The following is a 25,812-nucleotide window of genomic DNA, read 5'->3' as shown; positions in this document are numbered from 1 at the left end:
AGCGGAGTGTCGTAGACTGGAGTATTATTGGGTGCCATGGAGTGGTGTAGAGGGAAGTAGTGTTGTAGAGTAGAGCGGCATATAGTGGAGTAGAGTGGAGTGGAGTGGCATAGAGTGGAGGACAGTGTTGTAGAGTGAAGTGTCACTGAGTGGTGTAGAGAGTCAGAGAGTGGGGCAGATAGGAGTGGCATAGAGTGGAATAGAGTGTTGTAAAGTGGAGTGGTTTAGAGTGGAATGGCATAGAGTGACGTAGTGTGAAGAAGAATGCTGTAGAGTGGACTGGCTTACAGTGGAGTAAAGTAAAGTGGCATGGAGTAGATTGCATAGAGTGGAGTGTCCCAGAGTGGCATAAAGTGGAGTGGTATAGAGTGTCATAAAGTGAAGAGTGTTGTGGAGTGTCATAGTGCGGAGTTCAGCATAGTTGAGTGGAGTGTCATTGAATGGAATAGAGTGTCATGGAGAGGAGTGGCATTTCATAATGAAGTAGGGTGTCACAGAGTGAAGTGTTGGTGAGTAGAGTGGTGTGGAGTAGCAGAGTGGTGTCAACACCACTCAGTGCAGTAGCATAAAGTGGAGTAGAGTGGAGTCGCATAGAGTGCAGTAGAGTGTTGTGGAGCGGCATAGAGTGGATTAGTGTGGAGTGGTGCAGAGAATCTCAGAATGGAGTGGAATAGATTTGAGTATCATGAAGTGGAGTAGAGTGGTGTAAAGTGGAGTGGCATAGAGTGGAGTGAAGTTGTATAGTGTGGAGTAGCATAGAGAAAAGTTGAGTGTCAAAGAGTGAACTCATCGAGTGGAGTGGTATAGAGTGTTGTGAAGTGTCATAGAGTGGAATAGAGCATTGATGGATGTTGTGTCATAGAGTGCAGTGTCGTAGAGTGGAGAGGAGTAGAGTGTCATGGGGCAGACTGTTGTGGAGTGGCATAAATTAGAGTAGAGATTCATAAAGTGGAGTGTCGTAGAGGGGCATGGACTGTAATAGAGTGGAGTAGAGTGTCATAAACTGGAATGGAGTAGGGTGTCGTAGAGTGTCTTAGAGTAGAGTGTTGTAGGGTGGAGTGGCCTTCAGTGGAGTAGAGTGCCGTGAAGTGGCATAGAGTGGAGTAGTGTCATGGAGTGGCATAGTGGAGTGGCATAGATTGGAGGAGAGTGTTGTAGAGTTGAGTAGCATAGATAGTAGTGTCCGAGAGTGGAATGTCATTGAGTGGAGTGGTGATGTAGAGTGAAGTGGCATAGATTGGAGTAAAGGGGAGTGGCAGAGTAGTGACATAGGGCCAGATGTACGAAGCCTTTTGCATGTTGCAAACTGCGAAAAACGCAGTTTGCGGCATGCAAAAGGCCGAACGCGATGCTCATACTCAAATTGCGAGTCGGTACCGACTCGCAATTTGGGGATGCGACTCGCAAATATGAAGGGGTGTTCCCTTCCTATTTGCGACTGCATTGATATGCTCAGTTGCTTTGTGACCGCGAATGCGGTCGCAAACCAACTCGCAGTTACCACCAGTGTCACACTGGTGGAAACTCATTTGCAAAAGGGAAGGGGTCCCCATGCCGGAAAAAAAAAAAATTCAGAGCAGGCAGTGGTCCATACTCTGAAAAAATCGAAACCAAATGGTTTCGGAAGTTTTATCATTTTGCAACTCGTTTTCCTTTAAGGAAAACGGGCTGCAAAATGAAAAAAACAAAACTGCTTTATTGAAAAAGCAGTCACAGACATGGAGGTCTGCTGAATACAGCAGGCCACCATCCCTGTGAGTGCAGGGACTCGCTATTGGGTCGCAAACTGCAACCCACCTCATGAATATTGATGAGGTGGGTCTTTGCGACCCCATAGCGAGTCGCAGAAGGTGTCTGAGACACCTTTCTGCATCCCATTTTGCGAGTTGCAAATTGCGAGTCGGTCAGACTCGCAATTTGCAAGTCACAAAATTTGTTTACTACATCTGGTCCATAGAGTGGAGTGTCCTAGAGTAGCATGGAGTGGAGTGGCATAGAGTGTCACAGAGTGGAGTGGTGTAGAGTGTTGTGTAGTGTCATAGAGCACAGTAGATCACAGTTGATTGTTGTGGAGTGGCGTAGAGTGGAGTACAGTAGCATAGAGTGGAGTGTTGTAGTGTGGAGTACCACAGAGTGGAGTGGTGTAGGGTGTTGTAGAGTGGAGTAGCCTAGAGTGTCACAGAATGAGGTGGTGTGGAGTGTCATAGAGTGAAGTAAAGTGGTGTAGAGTGGAGAAGCGTACAATGAAGTAAAGAGGCGTGGAGTGGCAGAGTTGAGTAGCATAATGTGTCATAAAGTGGTGGGGAGTAGAGTGAAATAGTGTGTTGTAGAGTGGAGTAGCATAGAGTGGAATGGCATAGAGTGGAGTAGCATAGAGTGTCATGAAGTGGAGTGGAATAGAGTGTTGTAGAATGGCGTAGAGTAGCATAGGGTGGAGTAGAGTGTTGTGGAGTGGCATAGAAAGCAGTGACGTAGAGTGGAAGGGTGTAATGGTCTATAGTGTTGTGGAGTGTTATAGAGTGGAGAGGCATAAAGTGGAGTAGCGTAGAGTCTTTTAAAGTGAAGTGGAATGGAATGGAATGGAGTAGAGTGGAGTAGTGTGTTAAGTGGTGTAGAGTGGCCTGGCACAGAGTGGAGTGGCGTAGAGTGTCAGAGTGGAGTGTCACAGAGTGAAGTGGAGTGGCGTATATTGAAGTGGCGTATAGTGAAGTAGAGTGTCAGAGTGGAATATAGATGGTGTGGTAGCACGCTGCCAATACAAACAATACATTTGCAATTGAAATTATCATAACATTTACCCAGACATAGTTTTATTTATAAAACTTCACAGCGTGTGTGGAAATTGCCATCATCTAATGTATTGATTTCTTTTGATCGTATTAAAATATTTGTTTCCACCACACTTCAGAATTACAAAAAAGTGCTTCATTTGTCCTTTCTCAGTTCTGATATATGCTAAAACATGTGTACAGTGATTTTATGTAATTTAAATTTTGATGTGTACTAGAAACAAAAAGCATCCTACAGCAATCAATTAGACACCCCCAGTACCCAGCAAGATTGTCACATAAATCCTCTCACTTTGCAGTCAGAAAGTAAAGAGTAAATACGAACCTCCCAGGGAAGACAGAGTTTAACAACTGACATCTCTCTTTGAATGCTCAATAAAATGTGGCTAGATAAAAACAAAATGTAAAGTTCTATTTGTTATTCACTCCTTTACTCCAGCATGGTTATTTGGGGGTTCCTCAACCCCACCCCACCCTTCATATTCTGCCTTCCAGTACTCATGGCAAGGGCGTGAAAGTGAGGAAGAGCATTGTTTAAGTTCTGCTATTGTAGACAGAACATTGGTCCTAACAGCCTTGCAAGATTGAATAACTGGTAGTGGCAGAGATAGAGATAAGGAGAATCAGTCAAGTAGGAAGATAGGAGGTAGGAAACATTTTCAAAGAAATACAGCACATTTACTCTGGTGATCTAGCATACAAGTGAGACAACTCTCATGGAGTTCTTCACAAAAAGAAACAAAGAGAAAGCGAGCACTCTTGGAAGAATACAAGGAGCCGGGTCAGAGAGATAGTAAACAGACTATACTCCACAGGAGGGGTAAAGACATGTTGGACAGCCTAAAAAAATAAAGCCAGTAAATAGAAAGCAAGCAAATGTGAGTTACCAAAAATAAATCCAATGATAAGCATTAGGTGGAATGCATACCTAGGGAAGCTTTAAGCACGTCCCCAGTATGTCTTGGCAGCCAGACAGCTCCACTGTCTGATAGGCTTCAACATAAAAAACATACTTGATATTTTGATACACTACAGGCTCTGTGCAGCCAGCACTGACGCCCTCCTTCCCTCAAAAGCCCGCCAGCTTTCAGCCCCTAAAACCAGTTGTTTGCTGTCAAGAAACCAAGGCAGTTAATCACCACATTTTACAACTCTGTGCAAGAGGTAGCTCAGATTTACTCCCCTAAATCAAGAGGCAAATGGAATTCTGGAATGCAAAGCAGACTGTCTTAAAAGGATTGTGAGCTCTGCTGCTCACAAACTAGGATCCTGGCACCGAATAGCAGACCGTGGATTATACACTTTGTCTATCTACATAGAGAATACCACACCGATTAGACCTTGTGGAGCTGCGTCCTTGAAGACAGTGCTAACTCAATGCTGTGGTTAAGAAGCAGCCGATTTCTTACACTTAGCTTGATCGTGTTGTAGAATACATCACTATCATCAGGAAGTTGAAAATACCCTTTCTAAAATGGTGGGCAACAAAGTACTTTTAAAACTGAAATCTGCACTACTGGGATATATATACACACATACATACAATTAATGCCAAAAACGAAGACCTTCAAGGGGGGGGGGCAGCAGTGAGAGGATGAGAAAACTGAAGGCAGCAATGAGAGTTTAAAATCGCTTTGTGGGTAGAAGAACAGGGAAGTTTCAAAATTGTTAACTTTTTGATAGGTGCGGAAAATATTGAATTTCCCTTCTGCGTTTAGCTAATATTACCATAAACATTGCCTGCAGCAAGCACAAATGCTTTTGATAACCCACCCACCAGAGACCATTCTGGAATCATGTCTTAAAACATTCAGAGCTGGTTGACTCATAAATGTGGGCTCTTTATTAGGGTTGAGCTTGCAAGAGCATGCGCTAGTGCATGTGTTTCGCTTGTGAGACACTGTTGTATACAGAAAAAGGCTTGGATCCCACCCATTGCTTACCATTTGTTGGATTCACATCACTCTTCTCTGCCGACTCCCTCATTGGCCAGTGCACGTGAAACATCGTTTCTGGTCATTTCTGTGGAGCAGGGACCAAGCATGGATTGATTGAAGTTAATCCATGCGCATGCGCTGCTCCCAACATGAACTGAGGTACTATTTCTTCCTCCTTCCGACTTCCCCTGCCTGCTGTTTTCTCCGTAGTGCCTGCGCTTTACAAAAATGTTTTTAAATATTTTCCTGTTGTCCCTGATCTCCTCTCACCTCCCATCCTCCTGTTTAGGTTTCTTTTTTCCTTCCACCCTCCCAATCCCCTCTGCTGTCGTCTGGCTTTTTCCCTCCCATACCCATCTTCCTACTATCCCTGTTGGCGTAGATAAATATAGGCACACTGGTACCTGCTAATTCAGAACCATTATTTATAGCTTACATTCATATCTTAATGAACACTCTTATCTCTGATAACGAGTCTTGGGGCATTTGGCTTTGCTAATTGTTTTAGACAGATGTGTTTTTGAATGATACCCTGACCACTGCCTTTAGCTGCACCAAACGTGCTTACTTTACACAAGTGCAAGCTGTGTATGGAGGCTGCTGATGGATCAGGTCATTTGTGGTTGCCCGTCCTAGAGTACTAGGGGAGTGAAAATAAATAACATTTGCACTGGACATAAAACAAAAGACCACTTTCTTTTAAGAATGCGCCCAGGCTTATTAGCTCACAGTGCAAACACAGGTAATTGTCTATATTCTTTGTTGTGTGCACATGTGCAGTGTGACGTTGCAGTCTGGCTCCTAACAGTTCGGCACTATTCTTCTGAACATTCTAGATATTAAGGGCCACATGTACAAAGATCCGGTTTTTCAACTCGCAAACTGTGAGTCGCAAAACCAGATATTCAACAGTGTCAATGTCACTGTCTGCGATTCGCAATCTGGTCGCAAATGGCCTACCTCATGAATATTCATGAGGTAGGTCGCTATTTGCGACCCCATTGGGAATGGCGGCACTCACAGGGATGGTGGCCTGCTGGTGTCGGCAGACCACCATCTCTGCGACTGCTTTCAAATAAAGCAGTATTTTTTTTTAAAGCCAGGGAAACGGAATGCATTTTTTAAAAAAATGAAAAGTTTTCTTTTCATTTTTTCAGAGCAGGCAGTGGTCAGTGGGACCACTGCCTGCTCAGAACAAATGTTTTCTTATGCATTCACAAAAGGGGGAAGCCCTTCTCTTTTGCGAATGGGTTAGCACCAATTTGAAATTGGTGTTAACTGCAATTGTTTTGTGACTACGTTCGCGGTCACAAAACAATCATACGTAACATTTAGATTCTGTATTAGGAAGGGACACCCTTGACATACCCCTTCCTAATACCGAATTGCAAAACCCAAAAATAATTTTTCTAGTCACAAAGGGGCCAATTCTGCAAATCGACCCCTTTGCGATTAGAAAAATGCTTCGTACATCTGGCCGTAAATGATCAAAGTGCAATATTCACACATTGCGCACAGGCATGATGGTGATTTAAGTTAAACCTTGCTACTGAAATATGCAGTGATCCTTAGGTAACGAGTTGGAATCCTAGCTCGATCTACTCAGCTTTCCATCTATTCCATGTTATCTGCAGTGATATAGACGTTCCAAATGAAACTCTGTCCAAAAACAAGCTATTTCTTAATTGTAAATTGCGTGTATGGTACATTAACACAGACACCATAAAAACAAGACGAGTACAATTTCCTCCAAAACCTGTTAACCCCTTCGCTGCCTGGCCTTTTCTCCTTTCAGGTGCCAAGCCTTTTTTTGGCTATTTGGGCCAGTTCGTGCTTAGGCCCTCATAACGTTTTCTCCACATAACCTACCCAAGCCAAATTTGAGTCCTTTTTTTCCAACATCCTAGGGATTCTAGAGGTACCCAGACTTTGTGGGTTGCCCTGAAGGAGACCAAGAAATTAGCCAAAATACAGCAAAAATGACGTTTTTTAAAAAGAAAATGGGGGAAAAAGGGCTGCAGAAGAAGGCTTTTGTTTTTTTTTCCCTGAAAAGGCATCAACAAAGGGTTTGCAGTGGTAATGCACCATCTTCCCAGCTTTCAGGAACAGGCAGCGTTGAATTAGAAAACCCAATTTTTCAACACAATTTTGACATTTTACTTGGACCTACCCCATTTTTACTATTTTTTGTGCTTTCAGCCTCCTTCCAGTTAGTGACAGAAATGGGTGAGAAAATAATGCTGGGTCCCAGAAAGCTAAACATTTCTGAAAAGTAGACAAAATTCTGAATTCAGCATGGGTCATTCGTGTAGATCTTACAAGTGTTTCCTACAGACAATAACAGCTGAAGTAAAAGGATATTGAAATTGAGGTGAAAAAAACAGCTGTAACGTTTTCCTGCGATTTTTGAAAGCAATATACCGTTACGTCAGCTGGACTCTTCTGGTAGCAGGGATATATAGGGCTTGTAGGTTCATCAAGAACCCTAGGTACCCAGAGCCAATAAATGAGCTGCACCTTGCAATGGGTTTTCATTCTATACCAGGTATACAGCAATTAATTTGCTGAAATATAAAAAGTGAAAAATAGGTATCAAGAAAACCCTTGTATTTCCAAAATGGGCACAAGATAAGGTGTTGAGAAGCAGTGGTTATTTGCACATCTCTGAATTCTGGGGTGCCCATACTACCATGTGAATTACAGGGCATTTGTCAAATAGATGTCTTTTTTACACACTGTCTTACATTTGGGAGGAGAAAATGTAGAGAAAGACAAGGGGCAATAACACTTGTTTTACTATTCTGTGTTCCCCCAAGTCTCCCGATAAAAATGGTACCTCTTTTGCATGGTTATGCCTACTACTCGCGACAGGAAATACAAAATGGACACATCCCACTTTTACATTGAAATCTGACATGTTTTTTGGAAAGTGCCTAGCTGTAGGTTTTGGCCTCTAGCTCAGCCGGCACCTGGGGGAACCTAGCAAACCAGCGCATTTTTGAACACTAGAAACCTAGGGGGATCCAAGATGGGGTGCCTTGAGGGGATCTCACCAGGTTCTGTTAGCCAGAATCCTTTGCAATCGTCCACAATTGGCCAAAAAACACTTTTTCCTCACATTTCAGTGACAGAAAGTTCTGGAATCCAAGAGGTGCCACAAATGTCCCTCCACACAGCGTTCCCCCAAGTCTCCTGATAAAAATGGTACCTCATTTGTGTGGGTAGGCCTAGCGCCCGCAAAAGGAAATTCCCCATAACACAACCTGGACACATCACATTTTCACAAAGAAAACAGAGCTGTTTTTTTACAAAGTGCCTAGCAGAGGATTTTGGCCTCTAGCTCAGCCGGCACCTGGGGAAACCTAGCAAACCTGTGCATTTATGAAAACTAGACACCTAGGGGAATCCAAGATGGGGTGACTCGTGGGGCTCTGACCAGGTTCTGTTACCAGAATCCTTTGCAAACCACAAAATTTGGCCAAAAAACCACTTTTCCCTCTCATTTCAGTGACAGAAAGTTCTGGAATCCGAGAGGATTCACAAATTTCCTTCCACCAAGCGTTCCCCCAAGTCTCCCAATAAAAATGATACCTCACTTGTGTGGGTTGCCCAGGTGCCTGCAACAGAAAAATGCCAAAAACCTGTAAAGATTGAGGGGATAGCACAGCGACTTGATAAGCACACATTTTTCTTTTATACATCTTTTAGGCTGACTCTGCTTTGGGGACCCAAACAAGTGAGGTATCATTTTACTTGGGAGACTGAGGGGAACTCTGGGTGGTAGGAAATTTGTGCTGCAGCGGTGATCCTACAAAGAAAAGTGAGGAAAATATGCTTTTTTAAGCAAATGTTGAGTTTTGCAGAGGAGTCTGGGTAAGAAAGTGTTGGGGGATCCAGGCAAGCCACACCTCCTTGGACTCCTTGGGGTGTCTATTTTTATAACATGTCTGGGATTGGTAGGTTTCCCTAGATGAAGGCCGCACCCGGCACCAAAAACATAGGTGCCTCCCCAAACACAGGTAGTTTTGCAATAGGTAAATTTGATGTCTCCGCCTACTTATGTGTTGTTCCAAACACAAAAATTGTGAAAAAAACACACCTTGGTTATGTTAAAAAGACCCCTCCCCCACCAACCAAGTTGGTGGCATGCTTCAGCATCTGGTTCTCACCGGAGACACCTAGCGTGTCACAGGTGTGCTGCGACGTCTGATTACAGCGGAGCAGGTTTTGTCATTTTTACCACACATACTGGTTGGATTTGGCACAAGGGTGAGTGATGGTTCAGTAGATTAAATTTTATTAACAGGAGATTTGACAAAAATGAAATCACTGTTAATAACTGAAAGGCCAAAAAACGGAACCAATGACTCACAGCTCGTGAGCTGTAAAGCCACGACAAGGCACCAACCGCTTTACAGTCCATTCACACACCTTCCATACATGACATGCACAAGACCATTCACGCAGCCAGCCACGGGCCCAGCACATTGCAACACTTGCATCGACAGACAGCCCCACTCAAGGGCCCATCACTTTCATACACCCACATGCCTGATACAGCAATCACAGCAGCTGATGAGTGTGTGGACTGGCATTTGGCTGCCAAGCGCCACCCACGCACACCGCCAGCCAAGCGTCACTCCATGCACACGGCCAGCCAAGTGCCATCCCACTCATACCGCCATCCAAGCGCCACCCCACGCTCACCGCCAGCCAAGCGCAACCCCACGCACACCGCCAGCCAGGCGCCAAGCAACTCACACTGGCAGCCAAGCGCCACCCCACGCACACCGCCATCACTTTTTTTTGTTTTTAAACAACAAAGAAAACACTAATTATAAATAAGTACAAAACTACAAACACAAAAGCTCTAACTGAATACCTTGCCATAATGCCAACTGTGAAACTGAACATATTAAATATAAAACAGCAGATAACGTTCACAGAATTTCCCAATAATTGTTCTGTGTGTGGTAGCTCCTGAAACAGCCACCCACACACAGCCCAGGCTTTGAAGGACAATCAGGGCAGTACATCCTAGTCTCCTTCCTGACACCTTTTCGAGCACAGACTCTACATCTCTTAGCAGGAAAGTTTTTTTTGGCTGTGGGAGAAATGTGCTCAGCAAAGTGACGATCTTTCAATCTAGCCACATCCTCCACCACTGCTTCTCTAGGAACTCTTGCCTGTTCCAGCACAACAAGGCTCGCTATGATAGACTCCTGAAATTTCACAAATGTCATCCTTGACTCTGGAGAACTATACTTGAACACAACAAAAGCATTAAAAGGTGCCAAGTGGAACAGGTGAACAGCTAATTTCTTATACCAAACATAAGACTTACGAACAGCAGTGTAAGGTTCCAGCCTCTGATCTACTCTTTCAACACCACCCATGTGCTTATAGTCTAAAATGCACACAGGTTTGCGCACTTCGGCAACCTGACCCCAAACAGCCACAGGTGAAGTACTCTCATCATGGATGGTTCTTAGCATGTACACATCCCTCCTGTCTACAAATGTCAGAGCTAGCAGCTCATCATTCCGCAAGGCACTGTACTGTCCCTTCTCAAGTTTGTTTACAGACAAGCTCTCTTGGATAGCTTTTCCGATTAGAGCGGATTGTGCCACGAGCAACAGTGTCCATTCTGAACAACTCCTTGAACAACTGAACTCCAGTGTAGAAGTTATCTACATATCCCTACCAGTGTAGACCCGGAAAATTATAAACATATCCTCTACTACTTGCAGACAGCATTTACATCTTAATTCCATACCGTGCCCTCTTGCTAGGAATGTACTGCCTAAAAAAGCAAACAAACCTTGAACAGGACCAAAGACTCATCTACAGATATTTCTTTGCCTGGAACATAGATCTCTGAAAACCGATCTACCAAATGATCAAGGACAGGTCTAATCTTAAAAAGACGGTCAGAATCAGGGTGATCTTGTGGCAAGGCTAAAGCATTATCTACAAAATGCAACATCCGAAGAGGAAGCTCAAACCGGTTACGACTCTTAATGGCAGGAAATATAGCAGTTGCCATCAAGGGACTAGTAGACCAATATGAAGACAGTGATGGCTTCCTTATCAGCCCCATCAAAAAAGTTAAACCCAAGAGCTTTTTCAACTCTTCCAGATTTGTGGGAATCCACCGGCTAGCTCTAGAGTGTGGCCTACGTCTGGCAGCGTTGTCCCTTGAATACTGCTCTGCATACAAATTAGTCTGCTCAACAATCTCTTCCAAAAATACATTGTCCATAAACAACTCAAAAAAGTTGGCAGGCAAAACGTTTTCAGTATTAACTCGACACCCTGGGAAACTAGTAAACGCAGGCAACTGTAGCTGCTCCATGTTTGGTGCAACCCACGTGTCATGTCTTCCAATGGAAAGCCTTTCAGCCACTGGCTCCTGCACCATTGAAACGTTAGTGTCCTCCTCTAAAACAGGCCCTTCATCAGCACTGAGAGTGGTTTCATCATCAGATGATTCCTCTCTGACAGAAAATTCACTTCCAGAATCTTGCACTTCCTCCGCTACTTCAGATGCAGAGTCAGTGTCATAATCATGGTCAGAAAACAACTCAAAAAGCACACCAACAACCTGCTGAGCAGACATCCTACGGCTAGCCATGATCCTTCCTACAAAAATTAACTGGACAAATGCACCACCAACAACCAGCACTGTGTAAGATAAGTAACAAACAAATTGTAGCTTTATCACTAAGAGTTATAAACTCAAAAACTATACCACTCACTTGCCTGAAAAAGCTTGACTCACCAGCACAGCCACAGCAATCACCAATGATATCCCACTAAAAAGAGAAATAAAGCAAATTAGACATAAGGCAACACAATAATCATTGTGCATAAATCGAAAGACAATTTCGCACACAATCCTGCATTCAGTACACCACCTACAAACATATCATTCATGCATGGCAACAAGACTCCTTTGGAGTAAATTTATTGACTTACCTAAAACATGCAGCTACGCATATTGCAGGACAACAACTGCCAAAACTGCAACAAGCCACAGCAAAGGAAGCAAAAGCTTTGAACTAGAACAAAAGAAGAAACAAACTGTTATTATCATAAATGCGAACACTTCGCCAGTTGACAAACACCCCACCACCAACCATTTTTAAATGTTCCCTTGTGTCTAGTGTTCTCTGCTTGGGGGCAGATGGGCCTAAATAAAATAGGCCAATCTGCCCCAAAGGGGGGCAGAAATGCCATAGAATATATTGCCCCCTTTGGAGGGCAACCCTTGCCCAAGGGCCCAACCCCCCACACAACACACACATGATCCCTGGCACAAAGTGGATTCTGTCCCCCCTAAAGGGCAGATGGGCCTGGAAAAAAAAAATAGGCCGATCTGCCCCCAAGGGTGGGGCAGAATTGCCCAATAGTGTTTATTTGCCCCTTGGGGGTGACCCTTGCCCAAGGGGGCGCAACCCCAACACAAAAAAAAACAAATGGAAAAAAAGAAATAGCGTCTTCATGGTTTCTGCGCCCCCTGAGGGCAGAAGGGCCTACAAAAACTAGGCCAATCTGCCTCCAAGGGGGGGGGCAGAAATGGCCTACATTACATTGCCCCCTTTGGGGGGTGACCCTTGCCCAAGGGGCCACCCCCCACACAAAGCACACACACACATGATCCCTGGCGCTAAGTGGATTCTGCCCCCCTTGGGGCAGAAAGGCCTAAAAAAAAAATAGGCCGATCTGCCCCCAAAGGGGGAGGGGGGGATGCAGACCTTCCCAATAGTACCTTTTTGCCCCTTGGGGGAGACCCTTTCCCAAGGGGGCGCCCCCCCAGTAAAAAAATAAATAAAATAAAAATAATAATAATAATCCCTGGCGTCTTCTTGGTTTCTGACCCCTCAGAAGGGCCTACAAAAACTAGGCCAATCTGCCCCCAAGGGGGGCAGAAATGGCCTAGTTTACATTGCCCAAGGGCCACCCCCCAACACAAAGCACACACGCACATGATCCCTGCCGCTAAGTGGATTCTGCCCCCCTTGGGGGCAGAAAGGCCTAACTGCCCAATAGTGCTTTTGGGCCCTTGGGGGTGACCCTTGCCCAGGGGGGCGCTCCCCCAACACAAAAAAACAAACAACAAAAAACAATCCCTGGTGTCTAGTGGCTTTCTGCCCCCCTTGGGGGCAGATCAGCCTAAAAATAAGGCCAATCTGCCCCCATGGTGGGCAGAAATGGCAAAAAAAGCATTGCCCCCCCAAAGGAGAGTGACCCGTGCCCAACGGGGTCCCTCTTCCATGCCGTAAAAACACACACTAATTCCCTGGTGTCTAGTGGGCATTCCAGCTGCCCGATTGAATCGCAGTCAGGCAGCAGGAATGATCAAAGAGACATTGAGGGAAAGGAAAACCGTTTCCTTTCCCTCAATGCCTCTTTCACAGGCATTCCCCCACCCCACGAGGTAAAACTTAACTCCTTCCTCGTAGACACGCTGGAAGTAAATGGCTTCCTAGTTTAACAAGGAGGACTGGGAGATTGGGCTGGTCCAGTGTACTTTCTCCCTATACGTAAACCTATAATAAATATGTACACTGTTCCAAAGAAAAATAAATAAAGAGGGCGAGGAGGAAAGACTGGAAAGCTGATATTGTAAGGGTTGTAGGAGTGCCCTCAAGCATCACTATATGATGCTAGGCATCATCATTGGGCTGACTCCTCGCCAGACTGGCACTGCAATATCTGACGGGCCACAACACAGAGGTAGTGGCTCTTCAACCAGAAGGTGGTTCTACAGATCAGCTCAACTCCGCAGAAAATGCTGACAGAGGAGAAAAGGAGAGAGAAAAGTAAAATTGGCTATGAGCACCTGATAACTCAATTTTATGTATATAATGCGGGTCAGGCCAAGGTTAAAAACTTGTGGGTGTAATCAGGGAATAATGTCTCCTATACTCCTAAGAGAAGGGAAGGAGGGAAGAGTCTCCACTCCTACCGCTAGGTCGACATGTTTCGCGCCTAATCGGTCAGGGATAGATCCACTGGCGCTTCATCAGGACCGTTTCGTTGTAACTTTTCCTTCATATAACAAAAAACAAAATAAACCAAAAGATAGGTAAAGACCATAAATGCTAGGAGTTCACTTACAGTCTATGGACCATTCGTCACAGTCAGTCTAATAGAAAGTCGCCCTGTATAAAGGATAAAACACATATGTAAAACAACGTGCAATCAGTAGCATTCATTGGTGTCCAAATGATAAAAGCGTGATAGGCATCAGGTCCCAAAGAAGAAATACGTGGAGACACACATAACAATAACATTGAAGGCTTACCATCCCATGTGAGGATAGGGCATCATAGGGACTTGTAAACACCGTGAGTTCACTAAGTAGAAAGTTATAAAATGAAATCAAGTGTAACTGGAACATCTATGGAAGGATAGAGTAATGTCAGCACAGGGTTAACAAATTCAGATTAATCATAGAGAGACAATACCATGTCTGGAAAAGGTATTCATATCTCTTATAACTGAGAGGTGATACAGGGTCTCGTAGTATTCTTTAAACCCAAGCTGTCAGATCTATCATTATTATAAATATGGCTTCTCAATCTCCTGCCGAAGTTGAAATAACAAACCAATTCCAGGACATATGGGTATACAACCCATCATTCATATGGCAAGGAGGGTGCTAATGGCAACTCATTAGTAGTGAATAGAAGACTGAGAGCACTCTAGTAACAAGTAAAAACTGCAAGGAACAAGCACATTCGAAAAACCTCTTTGAGCGCTGACCGCTCATTTAGCTGGCAAACTTAGTATTAGAGCGGGTAGCGCACACGCATACAGCGTGTCGGTTGTGCACTTACTTGACCCTTGTGTTCGTCTGCCGTTCGCCTACCCCAGGCCGAGTCCCTGAATGACAGGTTACGCTTGAGCTGGATGCGTTTAAATCGTGTTTGGTTGATTAGGGCAATTAGCCCTCAGTACGTCGCGTCCTGTTAGGTGTCGAAAAAATCGACAAAGGACTTACACGAGGGCTGGTTATGGCGGCGGCCATCTTGGAACGGGACAATTACATAATAAAAAATATGGGTACATGTGCACAATTATGTGTAAATCATCAAAAATATCCAGTCGAAGGGGAGGAAAAAAACTCCTACTATATGTAATGTCATCTGAAAGATGAGGCAATCGTCCCAGTGTCGCTATAAAATGGTGGATTATACCGCCAAATTGTCTGTGGTGTAAAACTTAATAGTTCTCTCCGTGGTACAGTCAAACTAGTTAAGGAGATAGGGTCCACCAAGGAATATCATCATTGAGACCCTCCCTAGCTGTTTTAAGTCGGAAAATCCACCGCTGCTCAGTCCTGAACAGATATTTAGGGTCATTCTCATTGTATCTGGGTACTTGTAAGACAGTCCACCACAAATCATTTGGGCCATGTCTTGCTTCTAAAAAATGTGAACTCAGTTTAGTCGTGATCCGTGCGCATCTGATGTTGCTGCGGTGTTCATTAATTCTTAACTTAACTGGTCTTGTTGTCATTCCTACATACTGTAAGTCGCACGGACATGTGATCAAATATATACAGTGCTGTGTGTTACAATTGGTGTGTTTAGTCAATTGCCAGTCTCCAAAGTGTTTCAACTGAAGACTATCTATCCGTTTGGTCAATGCACACACATTGCAAGAGCCGCATGGATAGTGTCCAGAGACTAGCGGAAGATTCCATAGTGTGGACTGCTCTGGAGAAACCTCCTGTCTTTGCGGTCGTGTGTGAATAATTAAGTCCCTAATGTTAGAGGATCTCTTAAATGCAAAGAGGGGTCTCGCTATGTGTTCCCCCGCTCAGTAGAATTTGCCACCTTTTATTGATGAGTCTTTTCACAGTATTGGAGAGGGGAGTGTATGTAGATACACAGGTAAGTCGTGTTTGTTCATCTCGTATAGATGGTTCTAAAAGGGCGTCTCTATGGTTGTTTCTGGCTCTTTTACAGGATGAATTAATAATCTTGGTGGGATAGCATCTATGTAGGAGTTTCTTTCAACTCGCAAGCCTGGGTTTCAAATGACTGGACAGAGGAGCAATTCCTGCGTAGTCTCAAAAATTGGCCAAAAGGAAGGTTATCGCGTAGAGCCTTCGGATGATGGCTGTCATATCTGAGTAGACTGTTCCTGTCAGTGATCTTATGAAAGGTATCTGTTACCAATTTGCCATTCACATTGTGAATCAGCAGATCTAAAAAAGGTACTTGTGTAGTGGAGACGTGTGCTGTAAATTTCAGAAAGGGATCCAGAGTGTTGATCCAACTGGTAAACAAATCGATGTTGAGAGCAGTACCTTGCCATATGATGAGAATGTCATCTATGTAACGTCGCCATAATTTGATGTTATTAAAGAAAGGGTTTGTAACTGGTAGAATGAAATTCTTTTCAAACTGATACATATATAGGCAGGCCAGGCTGGGGGCAAAGGTACTGCCCATCGAGGTCCCTCTAATTTGGTGGTATATGGTGTCCTCAAATTGAAAATAATTTTGTGTCATTGCCAGGGATGCACAATGCATAACGAAGTCTACCGGAGTTAAAGAGGCCCAAGGCTGTAGGCGAAGGGCGGACTCAATGACTTCTAGGGTGGCTGTCTGTGGAATATTGGTATATAGAGATTCTACATCCAATGTAATCAATACCTCGACCTGGATGGTAGAGTTGATTGTTTCTATGAGGTTCAAGACATCCTTGGTGTCTTTAAGATAGGTGCTTGAACTCTTGACTAGTGGTTGAAGAAAAGAGTCACAAAAAGTTGATAAAGGTTCCAAGACCGAACCAATGCCAGAGACTATTGGACGGCCCAGAGGTGGACGTGAGCCTTTGTGGATTTTGGGGAGGCAGTAAAAGTAGGGAACACGAGGATGCGTGTTCTCGAGAAACTCAGCCTCTCTCGGAGTAATCCAGGAATTGCCTTTAGCCTCGTTGAGCATGCTCCTTATCTGTAATTGTAAGGAGTGGGTAGGGTTGTGGTTCAATGGTGTGTAGTAGGTCCTATCACTTAGAAGGCAGAGGCATTCCTGTCTGTAGTCAGCAGAGTCCATAATAACTATAGCTCCTCCTTTGTCTGCTGGTTTTATGACTATGGTGGAGTCTAGTGATAGTCTTGAGTGCTTCTCGCTCAATGGCGGGGAGGTTAACAAAGGGGCGTTTAGGAGTGATCTGTTCAAGATCCTGCAAGACTGCTTTTTCAAAAGCTAGTACTTCACACGGAAGAGAACTCGTTGGAGGCATGAAGGTAGATGGTTTCTTCAAGCCTGTGTCATGGATAACAGGGGGTTCTGGTCGATCTTTAAAGAAAAAATGTAGACAAACCTTTCTAAAAAACTGGGACAACTCACAGTGGAGGCGAAAGGGATCTACGGAAGGGGTGGGAACAAAGCCTAATCCTCTGTTCAGGACTTCCAATTCGTTCGTAGACAAATGTCTGTGGGACAGATTGACCACTAGGTCCTCTGAGGAGCTATCTTGTTCTTGCTCCTGGTTATCATTTGAGGTTCCTCTCGACCCCAATGTACTCTTCTGCCTCTTCCTCTCCTTCTGCCTCGCCATCTGCCCGGGCCGCGGCCTAAAAAAGGCCCGAAAGGTGGAATAGGGCGTGGCTGGAAGAAGGGGTAAGGGGGTTGCCAGAAGAGAGGTTGATTATTCGTATAATGGGGAAAGCTGTAGTAGGACTGTGGTGTACTTTCGTCAGTGCTCCAGCCATCAGAGGAGGAGCTACTACTATAAATCCGAGTTTTCCTATTGACAGTCGAGGACTCGTCTGAAGATCGTGATTGAGTGTCAATCTCGAAGTCCTCCTTGATGTATGGAAACACTTTCTCTCGTTCGAATCTATTGATGTCTTTTTGTAGCTTGGAATTTTTTTGTTGTGTCAGGAACTCTTTGGTTTCATTGAGTTCCGTGTTAATCTCCAAGAGACGACTCTTAAATGCTGCTATCGTCACTGTTGCTTTGATGGACGCCTCTACACAGTTAATCTGAATAACTATGGACTCGGCTAGCCGTTTGGAGGTGTTGATAATCAACACTAGCCAGTCACGAGTGCATTTCCATGCAATCTGTGCCCAGTCCTTCCTAAAGGCTAAGTCTTGTAGGAAGATCCTGGGCACATTGGATACCAGTAGGCCATTAGGAGCGATGTTGGCTCTCAAATATTCGGTCATGATTGTTCCATGCATGACTGTCTTGATCAATTCTCTTTTCAGAGAGGAAAGTTTGTCCCACTCTTCTTTGAGGCTCCCAGAAGGAGCTGACCCATCACTGGAAAGAATAGAAGGTGTCTGTAAGATAGCTGAGACGACATCATCGTCAAAGCTCAGGCCTTGGAAATTATCCATGGTCAGAAATAGAACAAAAAGTCCTGCAGCACACAGCTGCTCAATATACTAGTTTAACAAGGAGGACTGGGAGATTGGGCTGGTCCAGTGTACTTTCTCCCTATACGTAAACCTATAATAAATATGTACACTGTTCCAAAGAAAAAGAAATAAAGAGGGCGAGGAGGAAAGACTGGAAAGCTGATATTGTAAGGGTTGTAGGAGTGCCCTCAAGCATCACTGTAAAATGCTAGGCATCATCATTGGGCTGACTCCTCGCCAGACTGGCACTGCAATATCTGACGGGCCACCACACAGAGGTAGTGGCTCTTCAACCGGTAGGTGGTTCTACAGATCAGCTCAACTCCGCAGAAAATGCTGACAGAGGAGAAAAGGAGAGAGAAAAGTAAAATTGGCTATGAGCACCTGATAACTCAATTTTATGTATATAATGCGGGTCAGGCCAAGGTTAAAAACTGGTAGGAGTAATCAGGGAATAATGTCTCCTATACTCCTAAGAGAAGGGAAGGAGGGAAGAGTCTCCACTCCTACCGCTAGGTCGACATGTTTCGCGCCTAATCGGTCAGGGATAGATCCACTGGCGCTTCATCAGGACCGTTTCGTTGTAACTTCTCCTTCATATAACAAAAAACAAAATAAACCAAAAGATAGGTAAAGACCATAAATGCTAGGAGGTCACTTACAGTCTATGGACCATTCGTCACAGTCAGTCTAATAGAAAGTCGCCCTGTATAAAGGATAAAACACATATGTAAAACAACGTGCAATCAGTAGACATTCATTGGTGTCCAAATGATAAAAGCGTGATAGGCATCAGGTCCCAAAGAAGAAATACGTGGAGACACACATAACAATAACATTGAAGGCTTGCCATCCCATGTGAGGATAGGGCATCACAGGGACGCGTAAACCTTGTAAACACCGTGAGTTCACTAAGTAGAAAGTTATAAAATGAAATCAAGTGTAACTGGAACATCTATGGAAGGATAGAGTAATGTCAGCACAGGGTTAACAAATTCAGATTAATCATAGAGAGACAATACCATGTCTGGAAAAGGTATTCATATCTCTTATAACTGAGAGGTGATACAGGGTCTCGTAGTATTCTCTAAACCCAAGCTTTCAGATCTATCATTATTATAAATATGGCTTCTCAATCTCCTGCCGAAGTTGAAATAACAAACCAATTCCAGGACATATGGGTATACAACCCATCATTCATATGGCAAGGAGGGTGCTAATGGCAACTCATTAGTAGTGAATAGAAGACTGAGAGCACTCTAGTAACAAGTAAAAACTGCAAGGAACAAGCACATTCGAAAAACCTCTAAGCGCTGACCGCTCGTTTAGCTGGCAAACTTAGTATTAGAGCGGGTAGCGCACACGCATACAGCGTGTCGGTTGTGCACTTACTTGACCCTTGTGTTCGTCTGCCGAGCGCTTCCCCCGAGGGCCTGTATATGGACATAATGGTTATGTCCATGGTGCCACACAGGCGCAGCCATGGACGTAACCACTACGTCCGTGGCAGCAAAGGGGTTAAAACCAAAACATTTTCGGAAATCAGCAAAACTGAAATCTATGTATAACTGGGCAAGATCTTACAAATTGGATTTCCGTGCGGCCTTGGATTTGAGAAATGAAATATTAAATGAAGAACAATATTGAAAAGCAGCCCTCTCAATCATATCACTTCCTAGGTAATAGGAAAAGACAGCAACACATGTTGCAGCGACTGCTGCTGGGGGGGTGACGCTCCTCTGCCCTAACGGAGGAACCGCACCTGCTTCCCCAATGCCTTTTGGCTTAAGAGTAGGGTAAAGGGATGCCTCCACAGTAGGGGGTCATGAAAACACCAGCAAGGGTTGTAAATTTCCAAGAGGCAAGGATCTCTTACCTCTGATTTCCTGGCCTTAAAAAAACTCTAGTAAGTTTGAAGGCTTCATTGACTACATCCCAGTTCTAGCTGCCAGGCAATTGTTCTTAAAATTCTGGTATGGAACTCTTCCAGTCAGCTCTTCCTATCCAAAATGGAAAGCCCCCAGAGTTAAGTGCAACTTATACCCTGTCTGCTCATGGCCATAAAAGAGTATAGTACACCTTATATTCTTCTGCCCAGGTTATGAGCGCCCAAGGAAGTGTTGGATTGTGCCACCTGTAGACATCTGGGATGCAGACAATGTCTTGTAGCACTAAGGCTGCCGTGAGCTGAAATCAAATAATTCATTGTCTGTGCGGGAGCTAAATTCTTAAACTGGAGCTGGGTCATAAAAACTAAGGTGCTGAGGCTGCCATAATCTCGTTCGGGTGTATTTTTCCTTTTGTGGCACTTAGAGGAGTTGTCACTCCAGTTCGCACAGTTCTGTTACACATGCACTTTAATGCCCAAGAGTTGCAATCACATGTGATTACTATTATGACTTTATTTCGCCCTTTTAAGGCGTCATTAATTCCTCTTTCCCCCTTTGCATAATACTTCTGTATTCTTTTGCACTTACTAAGTTTGCAATTTATTTTATGTATTTGAGTACTTTACTCTTTGTATGTTGCAATCCATAATTGGCTTTATGTTGATGTACATTTTTAGATAATGGATGCACCGCTTTTCTGTGTATATCTTTTTATCTATGTAACGTGCATTCTATTCCTATTTGCCTTTTCTAGCTTATAATGCGAAGACAAAGTTCCTTTTGAAAAGAGCAGTAACTTGATTCAGTTTTGTGTATGTGTATGTTACAGACAGAGAATAGAGGGAATCAGCCTCGTAACACTAAAAAATATATGTAACACTTTTTTTGTGCTTATTGTGCTTTTTAATTTATTCAGATAACCTAATGATTTATATAACTGGTCGTGTTCCCAGTGGAGGCAACGTCTAGGCTCAGAACAAGAACAATTACATTAGATTTATGCCACCCTATACCGCCAGCATATTGCCTTGACGATAAGACACGCAGAAACCACCCTGTGGTCACAGGCATCATGAGTGACCCTAAGAAACAGACCACTCCTCCACAGCTGAGTTTAGGTGGAGGATCAGGAGGTTTGCATTGCACCCTAGTCCCTGAAGGTTTATGGGGTGGCACAGATTTCCCCTAACTGAGATATTGAGAGCCCCGCCTCTCTTCCTTGGTAATGGCCTATTTTACGGAAACTGAGGGCTTTTTCTGTTTCTCTGTTCTCCTGTGATGCATTACACGTTTGTCCAACAGGCCTTTTTTTCCTCTTGCATAGACCATGCTGTGAGCATTTTTATATAATTTTACTGTGATGATTGGTGCATGCCAGTTCATGGGGTACTTTTGAGAAGTATCTAGATTGTTCAGTGGCTCAAGGAATAAGGAATCACTATGTACCTGCTGAATCATTTTGATGTGTGGTTTTGGATGAATAAAGACTAGTGCTGTGTTCTTACATGGATAAGTTAAATATCTGAGTGTATTGTTTCGGGTGTTACCTTTCAGTGATGTATTTTCAGTGTTTTATTTCTATGTGTTTTATGAAATGGCAAAAATGACAAAGCCAAACAGCTCCACGATTTGGCTTTTCCAATGTTTTTTTTTTTAAAGTCAAGGTGGACAGCATTGTGGCTATTGTGCAACATATTTGAAAGTAATACCAAAAAAGTGCTATAACATGGCAGGCTTTGACCACATCATGGCACTTTTTTTTTTTTTACTTTCAGCCTTGCTACTGACTAGTCGCCCTGCTATACAACATGAATAAACAAGCATTTGCAATGCAAAGGGTCTCGCGTTTTGCTCATGTTAGAGCTGATAGCATTGTAAACGCCTAACCCGACTTTTCACCTATCGGCAAAAGTGCATTTATGTACGTAACCCGAAAAAGTGCAATTAACTATGTAAAGCGCTCGACTTCTGCCAAGCGAAATCGTGCTAGTAAATTAGAGAAAAAGTCGTCCACGAGCCGGACAGAAAAACAGCGAGCCTCGCATGTTTTCTGTACTTGGTCGATGCGCTGGAGGAGTGCTAGCCACCGGAAAAGGTATGACGTATGCATGCCTTCGACTAATGAAAGCAAGCAGATTTTATTAGGCAAACCCACGAACCAATGAAAAACACTGACGTGACGTCGACAGGGCTCCGAGCCCTTTTCTAAACCCTAAAGCGTCTCGCTGCGATACGCATGCGCGAACGCATGCAACGCAGGCTCGACCCTAAAAAAACATTCACAAAGTCAAAAAATCTAACATAGGTAAGACCTATTGGCTTTGCAAATGCTTGTTTTAGTATCCAATTCGCAATTGGGTGTATTTTATTCTGGTGTCCAGGTCTGTTTTCTGTCCCAGTTCTACACCGCCTTCACAGAGACAAATGGGATGCTTCCAGAGGGTTAAAAAGCTCCCAGTGAAGTCCCAGTGAAAAAGAATGCAAGATCAGTTAGTGGGAAACAAGTGACCACGCTGCTTGGCTCACATTAAGGGTTCACCATTCTTTCGGCTATGTGGGACAGCATTCCCTCTACAAAATAGTGGAGGGGAGCCGGCCCCTTTCTACTTGTGCCCTGAAAAAGGTGAGCCCCCTCTGCAAAAATTCGAACCATTTACCTACAATTAGTTCTATAGATGTATGGAGCAGGCACTCCACCCATTACATTATCATTTCGATTGAAAATGTCTATTGCTGCCACCCATAGATCCTTACTTTCCCAGGATCTTCTGCAAAACTTAAAAGCGCACAGGTTGTCACTTTATACATCCACTTGGGAACATCTGTCCTCTGATCAGGCACATGGGTGTTGATAACAAGAGTGCAATTAATGCTGAGCAGAATGTTTATATGTGCAGTTACCACTCATCACGCTCATGCCCCTGTCATGTTTTTGCAACAAACAGCTTCTAACATGGCTCTTTCTCCTCGTCTGTCTTCAGTTGTGTCCTCCACCCTGAAGCTTCTGAACCACTCTGCCAACAGCTGGATGTTCGACGCCAAACAACAAGCCGGGTGTGTGCGCTGTGCTGTGGTTGGGAACGGGGGCATCCTGAATGGGTCGCGGCAAGGCAAAGCCATCGATGCCCACGACTTTGTGTTCAGGTATGGAAAAGAAAATCACTGTCCTTGGTCAAGCAGCCTAGTTGTGGGTACCTCTTCTTTGGCATTAAGTTGCATGCCTCTGCTGTGACCCCCACCTTTCAGTCCTGAATGTTTAGCCTGTAGGACTTTTCATTTCAGGATTTTCACATTATCTTTTTTCATTATAGGTTTGGGTTGACAAATTCCAGCCTACAAAGTGCTGTTAACTAAAAATCCAAACCGCATCTCTAATTTGAGACTTTTGGCCAACTACAGAGCATTGTTTCCAGACCTTAGTCCCTTTACTCCATTGCGCATGCTTTGTTTCCCCGGCTGACAACCTTGTTTTAGACCCATGAACCCTTATTTGGACAGTCAAACCACACATCCCCCAAGAACTTTCTATAATATGTTGTTATTTCTTTGCATAGAATACTTTTGACATGTAAATTTTAAATATGTTTATTAGCCTGATTAATGGCCAGATGTTCACCTATACCATTACAAAAGCTCCTTAGTAACATATTATGGGTTTTGCATCGTCAGTACATCCATGAAGTCAGTGTTTTCACCCATTTTATTATGACGTCAGTAAATCATTGGAGTAGATGGGTCACAATCAGTACCGCTCCTTCCAACTTGGTTGTGCTGAGACGGTTCCCGCTCTTGAAGGTTCTGGTCGGTCCTAGGTAAGGGCGACCCTTTCCGGTAACCACAGTGCTGCAGACAGACAATGTCGGAGCAGACTGTGCCCTCCAGAAGGAGTCCCAAAGAGGAAAAAATCCATAGGGAAAAACCTCTACTGCAGGCAGGAACTCCAGAAGGAAGAAGGCCACAAGAAGAAGGTCAGGTAGAGGCCGGAAGATAACAGCAAGGTGGAACCAGAGCAGGAGACGGAGAACGCCAGTCAATAACGGAAGGCTCCAAAAGACTCCAAAAAAGAACAGCAAGTGCCAAAAAGAAACGAAGATACACCAGGCTGGAGCACGATGCATCAATGGGAGCGAGGACACGCTAGCGGCAGCAGAGAGTGTTGCAACACAAGAAAAAGGAAATAAAGATCGCCATGTTAGAATGGTATAGTAAAAAAACATCCCGTTGGCATTCTGGAAAAATGACTGTGGACTATGGAAGAGGATCTCCCTGAACGTGGCCCCCGGGCCTAAGAATGGCGGAAAGGTAAGTGTGAAGCCCCCAAGAATTGTTATCATGGAGTCGCGATTCCAGGACTGGAACTGCGGCACTCTGAAATGCCGAAGACCCTTTTACGGGCTGCCACATGGAGACACAGGGTGCCTAAAACAGAAGCAGGCATCATGGAACACAACTGCAAGCAGCCTTGTTAAACCAGGGTGTGCCCGTAGAAAAGAGGGAGGCATTGTGGTTCGCACCACAGCGTGCAGTGGCCAGGATGGTAGTGCCATAGGTCGAACTGCAGCTCACGGCATGACAGGATAAGGGAAGATTGTTTTAGAGGGATTCAATTTATAGCTGAGGAGCCTGTGTTTCATCGATGTATTAAAGTTAATTGATTTTATTTTCCCTAAGGATAGAGCCCAGTGGTTCTATGTGCAAGTTAAATAGGTCAAGTTTTGGATTGCCCTTTGTGGTGCAATACATTTTACAGGTAGATTTTGATTTGTAAGAGCCCATTATGACAACATGGCATCCTGACTTTTCGATGGATCAGAATACATCTAGGCTTTTGTTGTCCTTGCCCATCCTGAATGAAAGGATGATACCAATAAATGGTTATAAACTGTCTATGTCCAGAGTAAAGCACTTACATCTGTAGTTGCATGCACGAGGGTGAGTGTGCGTCGCCCCAGGGCTCCGACCTTTTCTAGGAACATAAGAAGAGTACTTGGAAATGAAAGGGCATCTTAAAGAAAAAGGGCAAAGTGTAATCATGGGAGAACACTGCACCATAAGCATTACTTCCTCTGTAGATAATCAACATAGACAATGTGTTATGAACAAACTCTTTTTATTGACTAACCTTGGGAAAAGGCAATGATAATTACAAGTAGGCAATAGCTATACACATGGTCACTATGGTGCCAAATATACACAGAACTGCATAGGAGTGCCTCATACTCACATATGTAGGCTTGTTATCATGCAGTAGGGTCCTGGAGCAGAACAATCATTCATGCTGCTGCACTGAGAACGGTTCATAGACCATAGACGCTACAGTCTTTGCAGACAACAGTAACGCGTCCTGGGCACTGGTGGTAGGGAGTAGTCTGTGTCTGGGCGATGATAAGAAGAGAGACAAGCCGGGCCACCACAAAAGGATAATGGAAAGACTTCAAGTCAGAGTTCTGTAGCAGTCTGCAGGTAAATGAGAATGCATCACAAAGTCTGGAAGCTAGCTATACTCAATAAATAATCTTGAGTGATAGCAGCAGTCACTTTGAGTCTTTCTTGCTTGAGTGAGATGGTCAAAGAGTTCCCTCTATACATTCCCTGGTGAACAGGAGAAAAACGCTTAGTCTGTGGCCTCCACTGGATGTCATGGACTATCATCTCACTGCAGCCACTGGGAACTCCAGTACCCAACAGACACCCTTGAGGCTTTGGAACTAGTAGTGCAAAGTATATCGCCATGCCTACATAGGGTCAGCTCAGCATATAATGCACCTTCTCAAACAGGATTAGACAGACTCCCCCCTGCGTGCAG

The 25,812-nt window shown here is 44.2% G+C and overlaps 1 protein-coding gene across 1 annotated transcript in view; it reads left to right on the top strand.

Annotated features, from left to right (window-relative positions):
• The window catches only part of ST6GALNAC2 (ST6 N-acetylgalactosaminide alpha-2,6-sialyltransferase 2), a 242,624-nt gene that overhangs the window by 190,173 nt on the left and 26,639 nt on the right, over window positions 1-25,812 (top strand). The window contains exon 5 of the mRNA XM_069200236.1: window positions 22,988-23,150. Coding sequence (XP_069056337.1) covers window positions 22,988-23,150 — 163 coding nt within the window. The remainder of the gene's footprint in view (window positions 1-22,987; window positions 23,151-25,812) is intronic.

The sequence above is a fragment of the Pleurodeles waltl genome, chromosome 7, assembly GCF_031143425.1.
Source record: "Pleurodeles waltl isolate 20211129_DDA chromosome 7, aPleWal1.hap1.20221129, whole genome shotgun sequence".
Taxonomy (NCBI): Eukaryota; Metazoa; Chordata; class Amphibia; order Caudata; family Salamandridae; genus Pleurodeles; species Pleurodeles waltl.
Note: the sequence above shows the minus strand (reverse complement) of the source record. Positions and strands in the feature narration are given on the sequence as shown.